This window comes from Chiloscyllium plagiosum, unplaced genomic scaffold (genome assembly GCF_037043375.1).
Source record: "Chiloscyllium plagiosum isolate Xiang-an unplaced genomic scaffold, Cpla_swu_hap1 HiC_scaffold_15, whole genome shotgun sequence".
NCBI lineage: Eukaryota > Metazoa > Chordata > Chondrichthyes > Orectolobiformes > Hemiscylliidae > Chiloscyllium > Chiloscyllium plagiosum.
In genome coordinates this window covers 16,881,060-16,901,769 of record NW_028270153.1, presented here as the reverse complement: position 1 = coordinate 16,901,769, position 20,710 = coordinate 16,881,060, and the positions used below count along the sequence as shown (strand labels likewise).

Here is a 20,710-nt window from a genome sequence, read left to right as displayed (position 1 = left end):
CGAGGGGGAGGGAGATGGTGACAGCGAGGGGGAGGGAGGTGGTGACAGCGAGGGGGAGGGAGGTGGTGACAGCGAGGGAGAAGGAGGTGGTGACAGCGAGGGAGAAGGAGGTGGTGACAGCGAGGGAGAGGGAGGTGGTGACAGCGAGGGAGAGTGAGGTGGTGACAGCGAGGGGGAGGGAGGTGGTGACAGCGAGGGGGAGGGAGATGGTGACAGTGAGGGGGAGGGAGGTGGTGACAGCGAGGGGGAGGGAGGTGGTGACAGCGAGGGGGAGGGAGGTGGTGACAGCGAGGGAGAAGGAGGTGGTGACAGTGAGGGGGAGGGAGGTGGTGACAGTGAGGGGGAGGGAGGTGGTGACAGCGAGGGGGAGGGAGGTGGTGACAGTGAGGGGGAGGGAGATGGTGACAGCGAGGGGGAGGGAGGTGGTGACAGCGAGGGAGAAGGAGGTGGTGACAGCGAGGGGGAGGGAGGTGGTGACAGCGAGGGGGAGGGAGGTGGTGACAGTGAGGGGGAGGGAGATGGTGACAGCGAGGGGGAGGGAGGTGGTGACAGCGAGGGAGAAGGAGGTGGTGACAGCGAGGGGGAGGGAGGTGGTGACAGCGGGGGAGAGGGAGGTGGTGACAGCGGGGGAGAGGGATGTGGTGACAGCGGGGGAGAGGGAGGTGGTGACAGCGGGGGAGAGGGAGGTGGTGACAGCGGGGGAGAGGGAGGTCGTGACAGCGGGGGAGAGGGAGGTGGTGACAGCGAGGGGGAGGGAGGTGGTGGCAGCGAGGGGGAGGGAGGTGGTGACAGCGGGGGAGAGGGAGGATGTGACAGTGAGGGGGAGGGAGGTGGTGACAGCGAGGGGGAGGGAGGTGGTGACAGCGAGGGGGAGGGAGGTGGTGACAGTGAGGGGGAGGGAGGTGGTGACAGTGAGGGGGAGGGAGGTGGTCACAGTGAGGGGGAGGGAGGTGGTGACAGCGAGGGGGAGGGAGGTGGTCACAGTGAGGGAGAGGGAGGATGTGACAGTGAGGGAGAGGGAGAAGATGACAGCGAGGGAGAGGGAGGTGGTGACAGCGAGGGAGAGGGAGGATGTGACACCGAGGGAGAGGGAGGCGGTGAGAATGAGGGAGAGGGAGGCGGTGAGAGTAAGGGGGAGGGAGGATGTGACAGGGAGGAAGAGGGAGAGAGTGTGCTCTGGGAAGGCCTTACTGAGTGTGTGGAAAGTAAATGACAATCTGGATTCTGATCCTGTAGCACAGCAGTAATCAGTGTTGGAGTTTTCTATTGAGAGAACTGGAACAGGAGCACGTAGAGTCATTGCAGCATTGCCACTGCCAAGTGAGAACAGATCTGAGAATTTGGCATTAGGCTGGTGATCGGACCCTGTTGTGCTCTGTTGGAAGGTACCACCATCAGAGGATTCATGGAGAGAGTCCTTGCGTGACTTGGTCCTTGAGTGGGACGTCTATTGTACCTTTGGCCTCTGCTCTACTTATATCCTGTCTTTCCTGGTGTGTTCTCTGTAGACTGCAAATCTCTTATTTCACTTCAGTCCAAAAAGTGGCACCCAGTTAGCTCTGTGTGAACAAAGCAGTTTTCTGCTGGTGCCAGCGATGGGTACTGCTGTCTTTTTGCAGAATTTACTGTAGAATTAATCTCGAAAGGAGCACCTGCCCTCTGCTGTTGACAGATCAGTCCAACAGGCAACATAGGTTCATTGTGTATCCGCTTCTTACACAACCTGCTGCTTTCGGTCTAATGCTGTCTCCTGCAAGGACTCAATTTCTGAACGACATTGTAAACATGATCAGTCATGATCTTTTTGATTCGACAGGCACACAGGGTCAAATGCCCCATTCCTCCACTTTTAAGAAAGCTAATGCAGGTACTGACTGTACACAGGGAGAAAGTGAGGACTGCAGATGCTGGAGATCAGAGCTTAAAAGTGTGTTGCTGGAAGAGCGCAGCAGGTCAGGCAGCATCAAAAGAACAGGAGAATCGACGTTTCGGTCAGACCATGGCAACACAACGCCTGGAGGAAGAGCGCCTCATCTTCTGCCTAGGAACCCCCCAACCACAAGGGATGAATGCAGATTTCTCCAGCTTTCTCATTTCCCCTCCCCCCGCCTTTTCTCAGTCCCAACCCTCAGACTCAGCACCGCCTTCTTGTCCTCAGACTCAGCACCGTCTTCTTGTCCTGCAATCTTCTTCCTGACTCTACACACTCCATCTGTCCTGTATGATTCTATTGTGATTATTTGTTATTCATGTATGGGATATGGGCATCAGTGGCTAGGCCAGCATTTATTGTCTGTCCCTAGTTGTCCCCGAGAAGGTAGTGGTGAGCTACCTTCTTGAACCGCTGCAGATTGACACACAATGTAATTAGGGAAGGAATTCCAAGAGTTTGACCCAGTGACAGTTAAGGAACTGTGATATATTTCCAAGTCAGGATGGTGAGGGGCTTGGATGGGAATTTGAAGGAGGTGGTGTTCTTATGTATCTGCTGCCCTTGTCCTTCTAGATGGAAGTGGCTATGGGTTTGGAAGGTACTGACTGAGGATCTCACGTGATTTCCTGAACATTACTAGACTTAGAGACAAGAAGATAAAATAAAATACCAGAGTATTTTAAAATACATCGAGGGCCAAAGGGCCTGTACTGCGCTGTATTCTTCTAGTCCTTAGAACGAGAGACAGTTGCAGAACCCATCAACTGTTAACAAAAGGATGTAAAGATACCTTACCATGGCAACCAATGCCTAGACTGGGTTAAACACTCAGTGGACAGCTGGGGACGAGTTATGGAGTGGAAGCACAGCAATGCTTAAATTTGTATTTGTTTTTGAAACAAATGCTAGGAACAAAGTGAGCAGGTCATTTTAATGTTTCCCAATGATGACCTTTCATTTGATTGCTAGTGGAAAGATATGCTGGAATTGGATGGACTCCTGAGCAGGTTCTCTAGGCTAATACCAGGGATGGAGTGATTGACCTGGGGAGAGAGGTTGCACAGGTTGAGACTGTACTCTGAATTTAGCAGAATGAGAAGCAATATTATTGACACAGAGAAGAGACTTGACAGGGTAGGTGTGGAAGTCTAGGACCAGATGACATACAGGCAGTCCCCAATTTACGAATGTCTAACTTAGCTCATACTTAGAGTCATAGAGATGTACAGCATGGAAACAGACCCTTCGGTCCAACCTGTCCATGCTGACCAGATATCCCAACCCAATCTAGTCCCACCTGCCAGCACCCGGCCCTTTTCCCTCCAAACCCTTCCTATTCATATACCCATCCAAACTCTTAAATGTTGCAATTGTACCAGCCTTCACCACATCCTCTGGCAGCTCATTCCATACACGTGAAAAGGTTGCCCCTTAGGTCTCTTTTATATTTTTCGCCTCTCACCCTAAACCTATGCCCTCTAGTTCTGGACTCCCCAATCCCAGGGAAAAGACTTTGTCTATTTATCCTACCTATTCCCCTCAAAATTTTGTAAACCTCTATAAGATCACCCCTCAGCCTCCGACGCTCCAGGGAAAACAGCCCCAGCCTGTTCAGCCTTTCCATGTAGCTCCGATCCTCCAACCCTGGCAACATCCTTGTAAATCTTTTCTGAACCCTTTCAAGTTTCACAACATCTTTCCGATAGGAAGGAGACCAGAATTGCACATAATATTCCAACAGTGGCCTAACCAATGTCCTGTACAGCCGCAGCATGACCTCCCAACTCCTGTACTCAATACTCTGACCAATAAAGAAAAGCATACCAAACGCCGCCTTCACTATCCTATCTACCTGCAACTCCACTTTCAAGGAGCTATGAACCTGCACTCCAAGGTCTCTTTGTTCAGCAACACTCCCTAGGAGATAAATCCCCAGGACCTGCTCAGATGTACCCATGAACTCTGCGGGAAGCTAGAGAAGTGATTGCTGGGCCTCTTGCTGAGATATTTGAATCATCGATAGTCACAGGTGAGGTGCCGGAAGACTGGGGGTTGGCAAACGTGGTGCCACTATTTAAGAACGGTGGTAAAGATAAGCCAGGAAACTATAGACCAGTGAGCCTGACATCGGTGGTGGACAAGTTGTTGGAGGGACTCCTGAGGGACAGGATGTACGTGTATTTGGAAAGGCAAGGACTGATTTGGGATAGTCAACATGGCTTTGTGCATGGGAACTCATGTCTCACAAACTTGATTGAGTGTTTTGAAGAAGTAATAAAGAAGATTGATGAGGGCAGAGCAGTAGATGTGATCTATATGGACTTCAGTAAGGCATTCGACAAGGTTCCCCATGGGAGACTGGTTAGCAAGGTTAGATCTCATGGAATACAGGGAGAACTAGCCATTTGGATACAGAACTGGCTCAAAGGTAGAAGACAGGGTGGTGGTGGAGGGCTGCTTTTCAGACTGGAGGTCTGTGATCAGTGGGGTGCCACAAGGATCGGTGCTGGGCCCTCTACTTTTTGTCATTTACATAAATGACTTGGATGCGAGCATAAGAGGTAAAGTTAGTAAGTTTGCAGATGACACCAAAATTGGAGATATAGTGGACAGTGAAGAGGGATACCTCAGATTATAACAGGATCTGGACCAGATGGGCTGAGAAGTGGCAGATGGAGTTTAATTTAGATAAATGCGAGGTGCTGCATTTTGGGAAAGCAGATCTTAGCAGGACTTATACACTTAATGGTAAGGTCCTAGGGAGTGTTGCTGAAAATCATACTTGCAAACAGGATCCCTTTAGGGCTGTATTAACATTAATTTTAAGGACCCAACATGCAAACATGTGCTTGTACATACAAATGGATATTATATATTGTACTGTGTTGTGTTCTGACTTGTATACAAAATGACATTGGAAGTACTCAAGAGTGGAACCCATTCATAACCTGGGGACTGCCTCTAATCTCAGAATAGATGTCATCCATTTGAAACAAATTAAGAGGAATTTCTTCTCTCAGAGGGCAGTGAATCTGGCATTCTTTACAGCAGAGGGCTCTATTCACATCTGACACAGATCTTTAATCAGGTAAGGAATCAAGAGTCATTGGAGCAAGGCAGAAAATGGATTTGAGAATGATCAGATCAGCTATGAATGGCAGAGCAGAATCAATGAGTGGAATGGCCCACTTTGGCCCCAGTACTTCAGTGTTTATAATGAGGTCAGCCAGGTGGACCTCATAAGAGTATGAGTTCCTGACTGGGGCTGTTAACCTGATCTAATCAGGGAGCCCTGGCTGACAGATAAGAACAGGAGATTCAGAGGTTCTGTTCACCCTGAGAGCTGGCTCTGGTAATTCGAGAGCCAGGGGAATCTGAATCAGGGATTTTTGATAAGGGTAAGACGTCTGGCAGAGGCATGTGACTTTGGTTTAGCCCTTAATGCGATGCTGAGAGACCATTTAGTATGTGGAATTAATTAATGTAACCTTGCAAAAACGGTTACTAGCTGAAGCCCAGCAGGACTTCAAACGGGTGCTACAACTGGTTTAATCATTGGAAAATTTGGCAAAGGGAGCATGGGAATCACAGAGTATTCCGATGGAAATGGACACCGTCACCAGTTCGACTGAGCTTGGGGAACACCACTTAATCGAAGGCAATTGCAGCGCCTCACTCAAGATATATCCCGAACAGAGTGACTCTAGGTCAGCCCACAGCAAAACCTCGAAACAAAGCCAAGTCTCAGCCAAGTGGTTAACATTTTCTTCATTATCCGGGCCAGTAAGCCATTGCAGTTGCTGCTGGTATGTAGACTTGACAGCAAAAGGTTCCCACTGGACCTAAACTGAGTAAGAGAACTCATAGGCCAATATCCAGGAGAGTGCACAGGAACAGTTAAATTGCTTAGCAACATCCAAATCAGAACCAATCAAAATAAACATCTGGTTAAATGGTCACTCAATTCCAATGGAGGTTGATACCGGCTTGGCTGTTTTGGTGTTAGCAGAACTAGTTTTTAACAAAATTCGCTCTGGATTCCAACCTTTAAGTTTATGTGAGACATTGGCTCGACTTGGAACCAAATCTGGAGAATACTTCCAGATTAAGGATACAACTTAGGTTCTGGTCTCATATCAGAAGCAACTGGTTCAGTTACTGCTGATTGTGGTAGGCCCAAGCTTTATGGGGCGAAATTGGTGAAGGAAAGTTCACCTCGATTGGTTCAACGTTTTTCGATTAGGAAATGGCTGCCTGTGTAAAGTCCTAATTAAACATCAAAGGAGCCAAGGCCACCTTACATCTTGACCAGGAAGCAATTCCTCAACTCTGCAAGGCCCGCCCAGTGCCATTTGGCTCCCAGGTGAAAGTAGAGGCAGAAATCAGAAGGCTGGAAAACGAAGGATTAGCAAACCAGTCAGGTGGCATGGTGGCTCGGTGGTTAGCACTGCTGCCTCACAGCGCCAAGGACCCGGGCTCAATTCCTGCCTTGGGCGACTGTCTGTGTGGAGTTTGCACATTCTCCCCGTGTCTGCGTGGGTTTTCTCCGGGTGCTCTGGTTTCCTCCCACAATCCAAAGATGTGCAGGGCAGGTGAATTGGCCATGCGAAATTGCCCATAGTGTTAGGTCAGGGGTAAATATAGGGGAATGGGTCTGGGTGGGTTACCCTGCAGAGGTTCAGTGTGGACTTGTTCGGCCGAAGGTCCTGTTTCCATACTTTAGGGAATCTAATCTAATCTAATCAGTCAAGTTTGTGGAAAGGGCAGCACCAGTCGTACTGAGTGTGAAGTCGGTTCACTTTTCTGAGGATTTCAAACAAATGGTAAACCACTTCTCCCAGCTGGATAAATGCCCAATCACTCTCAGTAGAGGACAGGATATTAATATGAGTTGCAGGATGAGTTCCAGATACTGGCAGAACTCCACTGAGGTCATCTAGGTGTTTCCAAAATGAAGCTATGTCTGGTGATCAGAATTGGACGCAGACAACACAGCATTGGTAAGCCAATATCCACAGTGCTGACAGATAAGAATTATCACCAGCAGCTCCCGTACGTTCGTGGGAATAGCTCAGTAAACCCTGGACTCTTGTTACATATTGACTGTGCAGGTCCTTTCATAGGCTCAATATTCTCAGTCATTGTGGATGCCCACTCAGAATGGCTTGATGTGCACAGAGTTCATTTGGCAAATACTGGGATGCTGATCGAAAAGCTGTGCTCGTCTTTTGCAGTACATGGGCTCCTGGAAGTTTTGATCACAGATAGCCATGGCCTTCCAGTGGAAATTTGAGTACTTCCTAAAGTTGAATAATACTCATCATATAAGGAGTGCTCCATACCATCCATCATCCAATGATCTGGCAGAGACAGCAGTCCAAACCTTGAAGGCTGGCTTAAAGAAACAGCCTACAGCTTCACAGTCCCAGTTCCTGTATTTATAGAAGCAGCCCTCATGCAACTACAGGGATAGCTCCAGCAGAGTTGCTAATGGGGAGAAGATTTCACACTGAGTTAAATCTGATCTTCCTGAACCTTGGTGAGAGGAGAGGGAAATGGTATCAGGAATATCAATGCTCCATGAAGTGAGAGAGACAGTTTACTTTAGGGGATGAAGCTTGGTGTGGGAATCACGGGAATGACCCTGCATGGATAAGAGGCATGGCAGCACAGGGTCAGGTCCAGTGACATGTAACGTTTGGGTAGATGCAACAGGCACGTGGCCCATAGGAAAGCAGCAAACACACAAACAGTGTGAGACCAAAACAACCTATTTGATTGGTCTGGACCTATGAGCTCACCCTCTCCGTCAAAGTTGAAGATACCTCGAAATGTGAGATGGACACGGCGAATGTCACCTCCTCAATGCCTTTGCCGCCTGAAAAGAAGAATGAATTTGTTTTGAGATGCTCTGGGCGCAAGAGATGAGCTACTATGCGTTATACACCGCCCATATCAGATGCAGGGTTGGAGGCACATGACCAGGTGCTAAAACGCCCCAGGAAGAGCTACAAATAAAACAACTGGCTATGTCCTTGGACTCAGAAGGGGGAGGCGTGTAGGGATTGTTGCAAGGTCAGCCAGGTGGGCCTCATAGAATATGAGTTGGCTGATTGGGGCTGTTAATCTGGTCCTATCAGGGAGCCTTGGCTGACAGATATAAACAGGAGTGTCACTGGCCACCCGGGTGTTTTCCTATCTTCCTGGTGGTGGAAATTGAATAAAGATTTGTGCACTTTGTGTCTCTCACTGTGTCTCACACCTGCACACACACACCATGGGTGCTGGGGAAAAAAAAATAAGCACTACCGCAGTTAGGCGGGAGTGTGGGGATTAATAAATAAATAAACAGGAGTGTCAACATGACGTTCTGGCTTAGTTGGTTAAAGTACTAGCTCGCTAAACAGTGAAATTTGGGGTTCAAATCCTAGCTGTGCCTACACCTCACATGAACAGATAAGAAAAAAATTTTAAATAAACAGGAGTGTCAGAGGTTCTGTTTACTCTGGGATCTTTATCAGTGTCAATAAAAGGTGACTTGGTCTCAGGATACCAGTCTCTGGGAGTTATTCAATCCACCTTGTGGTATTATCATTGATCTACAGTCCTGCTGAGAGTTTCCAGCATTTTCTGTCCTCATTTCAGATTCCCAGCATCTGTATTGTTTTCCTTTTGTTTGGGGTTGTCGTGTGTGTTATGCTTTGATATTTCCAGGCTGGGAAAATGAGCCTGGTCTTTAATGGTTAACGGACATCACTTCCATTGTACCATGTTTTACCAGCTTCATTCTTTCATACCCAGGTGGTACCATGCCAACCTATCACGATCAGAGGCGGAGCATATGCTAATGAGGGTGCCACGAGATGGAGCCTTCCTCGTTCGTAAACGGAACGAGCCCAATTCATACGCAATCTCCTTCCGGTAAGTGTTATTGTGAATTGCATCCTGGGATGTGGGCAACACTGATGAAACCCTATTTGTTGATCATTCATCATTGCCCTGTGAACATTAAGTCTGGACGGGCGTCACCTCTAGTTTGGGTGTGACAGATTTCCTTCCCTGAAAGGCATTGATAAACCGTATGAGTTCCAATGACAACCTGGTACTTCTCAGGCACATTTTCTGCAGTGCCAGGCCATAATACAGGTAGAAGATCCTTTATCCAAACATCCAAAAACCAAAAAGCTCCAAAATCCAAAGGTTTTTTTCTAAAGTTTTTTCTCATTAACAAGGTTGTTTGGCGTGAAAACAGTTAACTCAAGTCGACACCCACTCGATGCGTGTCACTCAGATGAGACATGGGGGGGCGAGGCCAAGCACCGACCATCCTGTTCTTACTTAGAAGTCTGCTCTTCCGGTAACATTTTTAAAAATTCCATCATTAAACTGTCACTTATGCTGAAAACTAAAAAATTCCCAATTCCGAGAAACAGCTGCTCCAGAGCATTTCGGATAAAGGATCGTATACTATATTTCCAATTTAGTGGATTCAGTTTACCAGCTAGTTTATGTAGAATTGCATTGAATATACAGCACAGAAACAAGCCATTTGGCTCAGTCAATTTATGTTGTTGTTTGTGCTCCTCTCCAGCCTGCTCCTATCTTTTCTCATCTACACCTACTTTCATAATTATCAAATCCCTACAGTACAGAAAGACACCATTTGGCCCATCCAGTCCACACCAACCCTCTGAATACCACCCCACTCAGACCCAGCCACCCCGAAACCCCATGGCCGATCCATACGCCCCTGGACACTACGGGGCAATTTAGCATGACCAATCCACATAACTTGCACATCTTTGGACTATGGGAGGAAACCCATACAGAGGGAGAATGTGCAAACTCCACAGACAGTTGCTCAAGGCTGGAGTTGACCCAGGTCCTTAGTGTTGTGAGGCAGTAGTGCCAACCACTCAGCCAACATGCCATCCATGTATTATTTATTCCCTTCTCCCTAATAGGATTCTCTAGTTGCCTCTTAAATGCATCTATATTGTTCACAACAATCTTAAGTCTTTAGGAGTTCCATGTTCACAACACACATTGAGTCTACAAGTTTCTTCACTGCGACATGAACTTACAATCTCTGGGGTGAATTCTCCAACTCTCAAAGACCACGGGACCAGATAAGGGCAAGTGGGACCTCAGGTATACCTTGGATCCACAGCCTCGAACTCAAGAGATGACATTGCTAGCGTGAAGCCTATCCATCTCTTCCTGTCTTTTCCAAACAGCGCTGAAGGAAAGATCAAGCACTGTCGTGTCCAGCAGGAAGGTCAGGTCGTCATTCTGGGGAGTTCGGAGTTTGACAGCCTGGTCGACCTAGTCAGCTACTATGAAAAGAATCCACTATACAGGAAGATGAAACTCCGTTACCCAATAAATGAGGAGACCTTGGAAAAGATTGGCACAGCAGTAAGTATGTACAGTTAGCTGGTAACCACTTTGAAGGAACAATGCCTTCATCGCTTGCATCTAACGTCCGTGCTGATCTGTCTGATTGGACACCCCCCAACTCTGATGCAGAGTGTTTTTTACCATTTGAACAGCTAAAGGTTAGCTCTATAAAACCAATGACCAAGTTGAAGTCATGTGTATGTTTATTGGTGCCAATTAATCAGTTGGATGGGTGGATGGTTTGCAATGCAGGGCACACCAACCACCTGGATTTAATTTCAACACCAGCTGAGGTAGAGGTCTCTGCTTCTCAATCTCTCTCACTGTCTGAGCTGTGGTAGCCCTCAGGTTAACTCACTACCACACATCTCTCTATACTGAGAGAGAGCAGCCCCATAGTCTGATATTGCCATCTTTTGAATCAGGTCAGTGATAATGAAATAAATTCAGATTTGGCCCAAAAAACAATAAAGAACAACTCTTCAGAGAAAGAGAGGTGTGGCATGAATTCATAAATAGAATTGAAGGTATATATCTGGATTCTAAGTCCTCCAATTTTGGATAATCTTACAGAGATTCTTGTTTGTAATCCAAATTTTATTCGGGAAGGGGTACATTATTTAGATTCTGAGCAGTCTTCGGATCCCCTAGCTTGAAAGGCTTTAGCTTTTAGACTTCTCAAAGCTGGAACTGCCAGGCTGTGGTACGATGTGAGTATTACTAGGCTGCCTCCATTACCTGCCCATCCCAATAATGCAGCAATACTGACGCCTTACCTCAAATATGGGTATTATTAATATTAAGTAGGGAAGGATTAGCCACAATAAGTCTTCAGTAGAAGAAGCACATTGTTGAGCACATGTTCTCTCTTACATAAGAATACGATCACAGGTTATATTAGCCTGAGACTGGTTAATTACATTAACACAAGAGACATTATTGTCTCCTAACAGATAATAGGGCTGTAGGAACTGTCACAAAGATTAGAATACTTACAGTGTGGAAACAGGCCCTTCGGCCCAATAAGTCCACGTCGACCCGCCGAAGCGCAACCCACCCAGACCCATTCCCCTACATTTACCCCTCCACCTAACGTTACGGGCAATTTAGCATGGCCGATTCACCTAGCCTGCACATTTTTGGACTGTGGGAGGAAACCCACACAGACACGGGGAGAATGTGCAAACTCCACACAGACTCCACGCAGGAATTGAACCCGGGTCTCTGGCGCTGTGAGGCAGCAGTGCTAACCACTGTGCCACCGTGCTGCCCACAAAGCTAGTCCCTTTTTCTCCTAAAAGCTGTTCCTTGGCTCAAGGAGACTCTGTCCAGGATTGTTTTCAGAAGGGCAATAAACCGGACCAGGCTCCGATCAGATTGGGAGAAAGTGAGGACTGCAGATGCTGGGGACCAGAGTTGAAAAATGTGGTGCTGGAAAAACAGAGCAGGCCAGGCAGCATCCGAGGGGCAGGAGAATCGACATCTCGGGCATAAGCCCTTCTTCAGGAATGAGGCTGGTGTGCCAAGCGGGCTGAGATAAAAGGTAGGGGGGAGGGGTGTTGGGGATGCAATAGGTGGAAGAGGGTGAAGGTGTTAGGCCGAAGAGGGGGTGGGAGAGGAGAGGTCGGTAAGAAGATTGCAGGTCAAGAGGGCGGTGCTGAATCCAGGGGCGGTGCTGAATCCCAACCCCGGATTCAGGACCACCCTCTTGACCTGCAAACTTCTTCCCGACCTCTCCGCCCCCACCCCCTCTCCGGCCTATCACCCTCACCCTCACCTCCTTCCACCTATCGCATTCCCAGCGCCCCTCCCCCAAATTCCCTCCCCTTATCTTTTATCTCAGCCCGCTTGGCACACCAGCCTCATTCCTGAAGAGGGGCTTATGCCCGAAACGTCGATTCTCCTGCTCCTCGGATGCTGGCTGGCCCGCTGTGTTTTTCCAGCATCACATTTTTCAACTCCGATCACACTGGTTTGGTAAAGAGATGAAAAGGATTTTGAGAGGCCTTTTGTTTATATGTAAACAGATGAGCCTTCAGGCCAAAGTGGTCATGTTTTAGAAGTGACCTATATAAAGAAAGGGGAGTGGTCGGATCTCTACCTAATTGAGCTGAGCAGTTTTCGCTCAGTTGTAAACTGGTTGGAAGTTCAACAGGGAGCTGTGTGGAAACTCACTCTCTCTTTTCTGCCCTCCAACTTCAACCTGTGAGCATGTGTTCCATTTATACTGGGTTTTAAAGGGAGTTCGCTTATTGGGACTGTTGTGTATATTCGGAATAGCATAATTAAGTCTAGTTGGATAGGCCGAGCTCTGTAGGGGTTCTTTATTCTGTTCTTTGTGTTTCCTTGTGTAATTTTGTGAAGAAATCTTTGTCTGTTTTAAAATCTAGTAGTCAACCTAGCTACCTCACTCCGGGTAATATTCACTGTACACTTACTGAAACAGATTGCAAAGTTAAGGTCTGAGCTGCCCACTTAACAATGTTTTGAGTGGTCTGGCTTAGTCCATAACAGAACTAAGAGCCAAACAACTAGAACAACTGACTAGCTCCTCGCAGGTACTGATTTATATATCAGTAAGTGAGCAGAGCTTCCAAGACAGAATCATTTTAGGCCCAATCTCTTACACAACATGAACCCACGGCAGTTTCTGTGGTGATGGTGTCTCCACAGTCCTATTAGGTGAGGAATTCCTGGCCTCTGACTGAATGATAATAAAGACAGGTGGATCCTGAAGGAGAAGTGTTCGACTGTTGCTTATCCACCTTGCCCATAAGGAGAAAAGCCAATCTTAACTATGGGTTCAGTCAGAGGTACCAATGCTTTACACTTCACCGTAGAAGAAAGACTTGCCTCTATGCAGCACCTATCACAACCTCTGAACATTCCAATGCATGTGACAATCATTTTGAAATACAGCAACTGATGTAAAGTGGGAAGCAAGGCAGCTAAATACATGCACCGCTTTGTCCCTGAAATAAGAATGAGACAAAGGCCAGAAGATCTATTTCAGTGAGAAATAGATATCGACTGAGTTTCCCTGCACCTCCTTGAATAAGTGGAATCTTCAATGCCTACCTTACAGGAAGACAGGGCCCCTACTTAAGCTGGCTTGTCCAACACTGCAGCACCTCCTCAGTACTGCACTGAAGTGCCAGCCTAGAGTTTGGTCTCAGGTCTCTGGAATGGAAGTTCTGACCCAGGAAGCGGAAATGCTGCCCCCACGGGTACAATATGTTAAAATAAGTTGGGTTTGTTAGTGGAGTCCTGTCACTGTTGACTCATTCCCCCTTTGTATTTCAGCATTGAATATGTCAGAGAGGAGGTGGGCGAGGGTGGGCGGGCTGTGCAAAGAGGGAGGGAGGAAGTGAGGGGAGATAAATAAAACAAGATAATGGAACAGTACATTGCAAGCCTGAGACAGAACTAAGCTGAACTTAGCAGGCAGCCCAGAGGAGTAAGGATCATCTGCAGTGAGCTGTAATCCTAACTTAGCAACCTCCTGATACATTGATGTATTTTTTGGTGGAACCAAAACTCTGTCTCACCGACAACATGGCATTCAACATGGATGTAGATATTTTTGAACAGTACAAGAAAAGTCAGGCTGTAAGATGAGGATGAATTGTGAAAGATGTGCTGCATTTGTTCCACAGGTGCTTGGTTATTTTCCTATTGGCTGCAAGAAGTTCAATTAAAGCATAAAACTGGAACATGTTCACTTAATTTCTCCTTCCCTCTGTCAGGAACCAGATTATGGGGCCCTTTATGAAGGCCGGCAGCCGGGATTCTATGTCGAAGCTAACCAGATGCCTACGTTTAAGGTAAAGACTGAAAAATGCTTCCTGATCTTCACTTAATAATAATTTGAGTGTATAAGTAATTCTGCATCTTGTTTGAGGAACTACAGTGCATAGCTTGTTCTAATACTAACAAACTGCAAGACCTCTGTAGAATATGTTCTAAGTAGGGCACATATCTCCCATGTGTAGACATTCTCGTTATATTCAAGGCTTTGGGTGTAAACTCCAATAATGTGGAAGGATCGGTGCTGGGTCCACTATTTTTCATCATTTATATAAATAATTTGGATATGAGCATAAGAGGTATAATTAGTAAGTTTGCAGATTACACCAAAATTGGAGGTGTAATGGACAGCAAAGAAGGTTACCTCAGATTACAACGGGATCCTGATCAGATGGACCAATGGGCTGAGAAATGGCAGATGGAATTTAATTTAGATAAATGTGAGGTGCTACATTTTGGGTAAGCAAATCTTAGCAGGACTTATACACTTAATGGTAAGGCCCTAGGGAGTGTTGCTGAACAAAGAGACCTTGGAGTGCAGGTTCATAGTTCCTTGAAACCGGAGTCGCTGGTAGATAGGATAGTGAAGAAGGCATTTGGTTTGCTTTCCTTTATTGGTCAGAGCATTGAGTATAGGAGTTGGGAAGTCATTGTTGCGGCTGTACAGGACGTTGGTTAGGCCAATGTTGGAATATTGTGTGCAATTCTGGCCTTCTTCCTATCGGAAGGATGTTTTGAAACTTGAAAGGGTTCAGAAAAGATTTACAAGGATGTTGCCAGCGTTGGAGGATTTGAGCTATTGGGAGAGGCTGAATAGTCTGGGGCTGTTTTCCCTGGACCATCAGGGGGGTGAGGAGTGACCTTACAGAGATTTTTAAAATCATGAGGGGCATGGATAGGGTAAATAGACAAAGTCTTTTCCCTGGGGTTGGGGAGTCCAGAACTAGACGGCATAGGTTTAGGGTGAGAGGGGAAAGATATAAAAGAAACCTAAGGGGCAATGTTTTCACACAGAGGATGGTGCATGTATGGAATGAGCTGCCAGTGGAAGTGGTGGAGGCTAGTACGATTGCAACATTTAAGAGGCATCTGAAAGGGTTTATGAATAGGAAGGGTTTAGAGGGATATGGACCAAGTGCTGGCAAATGAGACTAGATTAAGTTGGGATATCTGGTTGGCATGGACCAGTTGGACCAAAGGGTCTGTTTCCGTTTCTATGACTATGACTCTCATTATCTTTGAACTGAGTGAGTTGCAAGGGTCTTTTCAGAGGGCAGTTAAGAGTCAACCTCATTGTTGTGGGTTGGAGTCACATGGAGGCCAGACCAGAAAAGGGTGGGAGATTTCCTTCCTTGAAAGACATTAGTGTATCAGATGGGTTTTTATAACTATTGACAATGTCACTGATACATGTGAACTGCACTATCCCTGGACATTGAGCTTCTTAAGTGTTGCTATGATTGTGATCATCTTGACTAGCATGGAGTTTTGCATTACATGCATGACTTGTGCCTTGTGGATCTGGGAAAGGCTTTATGTGGTGAAGTGAGCAATGTTTTACAGATTATTCTTCCTCTGATCTACTATTATAGACATAATGTTGTTAAGATGCTGGTTGGTGATGAGCTTCCTTCCCAGTTCCCATCTCGGTGGTGTGCAATTAACAATGCTGATGCCATTGAAGGTTATGCTGGGATAGTTAAGCTTTCTCTTGTTGGAGCTGCTCCTCACTTGGCACTTTTATGGCACAGTATCTTGTCAGCGGAAGTCTGGCGTGTAAGCTAAGGTGATGAGCATTGAGAAATTTAGACTGGCACAGTGGCTCAGTGGTTAGCACTGCTGCCTCACAGTGCCAGGGACCCAGGTTCAATTCTCACCTTGGGCAACTGTCTGTGTGGAGTTTGCACATTCTCCCAGTGTCTGCGTGGGTTTCCTCAGGGTGCTCCGGTTTCCTCCCACAGTTCAAAGATGTGCAGGTTCGGTGAATTGGCCATGCTAAATTGCCCGGAGTGTTAGGTGCATTAGTCAGAGGTAAACGTAGGGGAATGGATCTGGGTGGGTTGCTCTTCAGAGGGTCGGTGTGGACTTGTTGGGCTGAAGGGCCTGTTTCCATACTGTAGGTAATCTAATCTAATCAGCAAAACAACTGCACTCCTCAACTTGTCATGGAGGGAAGGCTATAGGTGAAGCAGCTGCAATTCACTGGATCAAGGCCAGTTCCTGAGAATCCTCCTGTAATAATGTCCTGGAGTTGTGACACTCTGATTGTGACAACCAGAAATATCTTATTTTGTGTCAGGTGTGACCCCAATCCTTGAAGAGTTCTCACTTCAGTTCCAATTGATCCCAGTTTTACGAGGCTCCTTGGTGGGATAGATGGACAAAGAGATGGGCAGCTTCTCCTGCCTCTGGTCTCTTCTCCATGTCAGGAATTCTTGCTTGATTAAATTATTGATGACTTTCTGATGATTTAATGATCATCAGGAGGAGTCTGGGTTAGGTTTCACAGTGAAGAAGGGCCTGTGCCCGAAACGTCGAATCTCCTGTTCCCTGGATGCTGCCTGACCTGCTGTGCTGTTCCAGCAATAAAGTTTCAACTTAGGTTTCACAGTGGGTCACTTACATAATCCTTACTTTATGGACATGAGAGAAATTGAGGACTGCAGATGCGGGAGAGTCAGAGTCGGAAAGTGTGGGGCTGGAAAAGCACAGCCAGTCAGGCAGCATCCGAGGAGCAGGAAAGTTGACATTTCAGGCATAAGGCCTTCATGAAACGTTTCTAATGAAGAGCCTATGCCTGAAATGTTGTCTGTCCTGCTCCTATCTCCTTGGACTTCACACACAACTTCCCACTACTGTCCTTGATTGGCCCTAGTCTAACTCTAGTCATTCTTTTATTCCTGATATACCTAAGGGTTTTCCTTGATCCTACCTGCCAACGACTTCTTATATCCCCTCCTGGCTCCTTACCTCTCTCTTTAGGTCTTTCCTGGCTAGTTTGTAACTCTCAAGTGCCCTAACTGAACCTCATATCTCATCCTAGCATAAGCATTATACTTCCTCTTGACAAGAGATTCAACTTCCTTAGTAAACCACAGCTCCTTCACTCAACAACTTCCTCCCTGCCTGACAGGTACATACATCTCAAGGACATGCGGTAGCTTTTCCTTGAATAAGCTCCACATTTCAATTGTGGCCATCTCCTGCAGTTTCTTTCCTCATCCTATATATCCTAAACCTTGTCTAAATCACATCATGATTGCCCTTCCCCAGTTGTAACTCTTGTCCTGCGGTATATACCTACCCCTTTACATCGCTAAAGTTAATGTAACTGAATTGTGGTCGCTATCATCAAAGTGCTCATCTACCTCCAAGTCTAACACCTGGCTGGGTTCATTACCCAGTACCAAATCCAAAGTGGCCTCGCCCCTTGTTGGCCTGTCTACATGCTGTGTCAGGAAGGCCTCCTGCACACATTGGACAAAAACTGACCCATCTAAAGTACTTGAACTATAGTATTCTCAGTCAATACAAGTATTTGGAAAGTTAAAGTCCCCCATTATAACTACCCCATTACACTCTCCCACCTATCCAGAATCATCTTTGCAATCCTTTCCTCTACATCTCTGGAATTATTTGGAGGCCTATAGACAATTCCCAACAGGGTGACCTCTCCTTTCTTGTTTCAAACCTCAGCCCATACTACCTCAGTAGCTGAGTCCTCAAGTGTCCTATCTGCAGCTGTAATACTGTCCTTGACTGACAATGCCACACCTCCCCCTCTTTTACCATCTTCTCTGTTCTTACTGAAACATCTAAATCTTGGAACCTGCAACAACCATTCCTGTTCCTGCTCTATCCATGTCTCAAAAATAGCCACAACATTGAAGTCCCAGGTATCAACCCATGCTGCAGGTTCACCTACCTTATTCTGGATACTCCTGGCATTGAAGTAGACGCACTTCAAACCACCTTCTTGCTTGCCGGTGCACTCTTGCAACCTTGAAACCATATTTCTGACCTCACCCCCTGGACACTGGATTTACAATTTATGTTCCCGTCCCCCTGGTGCATTAGTTTAAACCTTCTGTGATGTTTCTCCGGCATTTATAGTGATTTGTCTCTGCCGCTTCCGGTTGTCAGTTCCAGCTGTCCGCTGCAGTGGTCGGTATATTGGGTCCAGGTCGATGTGCTTATTGATTGAATCTGTGGATGAGTGCCATGCCTTTAGGAATTCCCTGGCTGTTCTCTGTTTGGCCTGTCCTATAATAGTAATGTTGTCCTAGTCGAACTCATGTTGCTTGTCATCTGAGTGTGTGGCTACGAAGGAAACATCACAGAAGCGCTTCACAGGAGGCTCCCAAGCACTGAGGATGTCACCTAGACAGGGGACGAAACGTCTGCAACACAAATTCCTAGCTCAGCGAACAGAACCACAACAACGAGCACCCGAGCTACAAATCTTCTCCCAAATTAGTTTAAACCATCCTGAAGAGCATTAGCAAATGTCCTGCCCAAGGATATTGGTACCCCTCTGGTTCAAGTGTAGACCATCCTGTTTGTAGAGGTCCTATCTACCCCAGAAAGAGCCCCAATTATCTGGGTATCGGATACCCTCCCTCCCGCACCACCCCTGTAGCAATGTGTTCAACTCCTCTCTCTCCCTATTCCTCACCTCGCTAGCATTTGGCATGGGCAACCAACCAGAGATAAAAACCCTGTTCTAGCTCCAAATATTCACCCTAGCTCCCTGAATTTCTGCCTTAAATCCCATCCCTTTTCCTACTTATGTCATTACTGCCTATGTGAACCACGACTTGGGGCTTCTCCCCTTCAAGGATTCGGAAAATATGATCCAAGACATCACGAACACTGGCACCTGGGAGGCAACACACCAACTGTGAGTCTCTCTCATTCCCACAGAACGTCTTATCTGTCCCCCTAACTATGGAGTCCCCAATGACGAATGCTCTGCTCCTCTCTCCCCTTCCCTTTTGAGCAAGATGGACAGAGACCTGTACCCCATATCTTACCCCGGTAAGTTGTTCCCCACAACAGTATCCAAAACAGTATACTTGTTACTGGAGGGAATGGCCACAGGGAATCCCTGCACTGCCTCCCAGTTCCCTTTCCGTCCCCTGACTGTAACCCATCTGCCTTTTTCTTGTACCTGAGCTGGGATTACCTCCCTGTAACTCCTCTCAATAACCTCTTCCGCCTCCCAAATGATCTGAAGTTCATCCAGCTCCAGCTCCAGTTCCCTCACGCACTTTTTGAGGAGCTGGAGTTGGGTATACCTTACGCAGATGCCGTGAGCAGGGACACTAGCGATGATCCTTGCCTCCCACATTCTGCAGGAGGAACATTCCCACTATTCTAAATTTCCAAAAAGACTGTTGAAAAATAAAGAATAAAAAAAACTTGTTACCTTACCAATCTGACGCACAGAGCCTTTTCTTTGGTTAGAGGAAGAGGATGGGTGGGAGACGTTACCTAAGTAGTGTTCCAGGTAACCCAACCACCCAAATATAATTACTTCACTTACTTAGCAGTCCTGCTCAGCGTGCACTATGCCTGTTCATGAGGTATGTTTTTAAAGCAGTGATTTACCTTTCCGGCAGCCTCTCTCCATCTCTCCTCGCTGCTCCCGAGAAATGGAGTTTATAAAAGCTTATAATATAAAAGGGAAAAACCACAAACTATGTCATACCATAAAAATAATTATTTGCAGCAAATCCATTACAGATATCAAAAACATCAACCTTTTCACCTTCAGTAAAACTTTACCAACAATCAAACCTCAGTCAAAGGTCCCCCGTTTCCACTCTGAAGGTCTTTATTGAGTTGGCACAACTGTAAATGGTCTCTGAAGCTTCTTTTTGACATCTGAGCAAATACATGCATTTTCTTTTCACTCAGCTTCAAGCAATTTTCCAACTAGCTGTCTTACTCGTTTTGCACTACATCCTCCAATGTCTGCCACCCACAGATGCAAGAACTAACTGACTTTCTTGATGTTTTTGTCTTTCTATGATTTTTTTCACTCTTTCTCACTTCAGTATTGAACTGTTCACCTTAAGTTTTAGCCACCTCATGAAAACACGTATCAACAAATTTCCAGACAGCCCACAATACTCTCAGAATTCAAGAATGAAAATAAATCTATGTATTCCCCTTAACGCACACGACACAGAAATTCAAATCATGCTTGAAGTCATGCATTGTTATTTCACTTTAGACTCTAGATTAGAGTGGTGCTGGAAAAGCACAGCAGGTGAGGCAGCATCTGAGGAGCAGGAAAATTGACGTTTCGGGCAAAAGCCCTTCATCAGGAATAGAGGACCCAGGTTTCCAAATAGTAATCTAGATTATAAATCTTTATCATACTCTGCATTTGTTTCTGTCTGCGCAACATGTTTTTCCCATTTCTCTCCATCACCCTTCTCAGTTTCTATCTCCTATATCCTTTTTGTCCATCTCTCCTTTCCCTCCCTTCATCTCTGCTGCCATGTTTTCTAAATTCTCTTTCTATTTCTCTCTCTCTCTCTCTCTCTCTCTCAGTAGACCACA

At 46.5% G+C, this 20,710-nt stretch overlaps 1 protein-coding gene across 1 annotated transcript in view; it reads left to right on the top strand.

The window, feature by feature from the left end:
* Positions 1-20,710, top strand: part of plcg1 (phospholipase C, gamma 1) — a 119,293-nt gene that overhangs the window by 61,877 nt on the left and 36,706 nt on the right. The window contains exons 17-19 of the mRNA XM_043710716.2: positions 8,735-8,854; positions 10,171-10,351; positions 14,080-14,157. Coding sequence (XP_043566651.1) covers positions 8,735-8,854; positions 10,171-10,351; positions 14,080-14,157 — 379 coding nt within the window. The remainder of the gene's footprint in view (positions 1-8,734; positions 8,855-10,170; positions 10,352-14,079; positions 14,158-20,710) is intronic.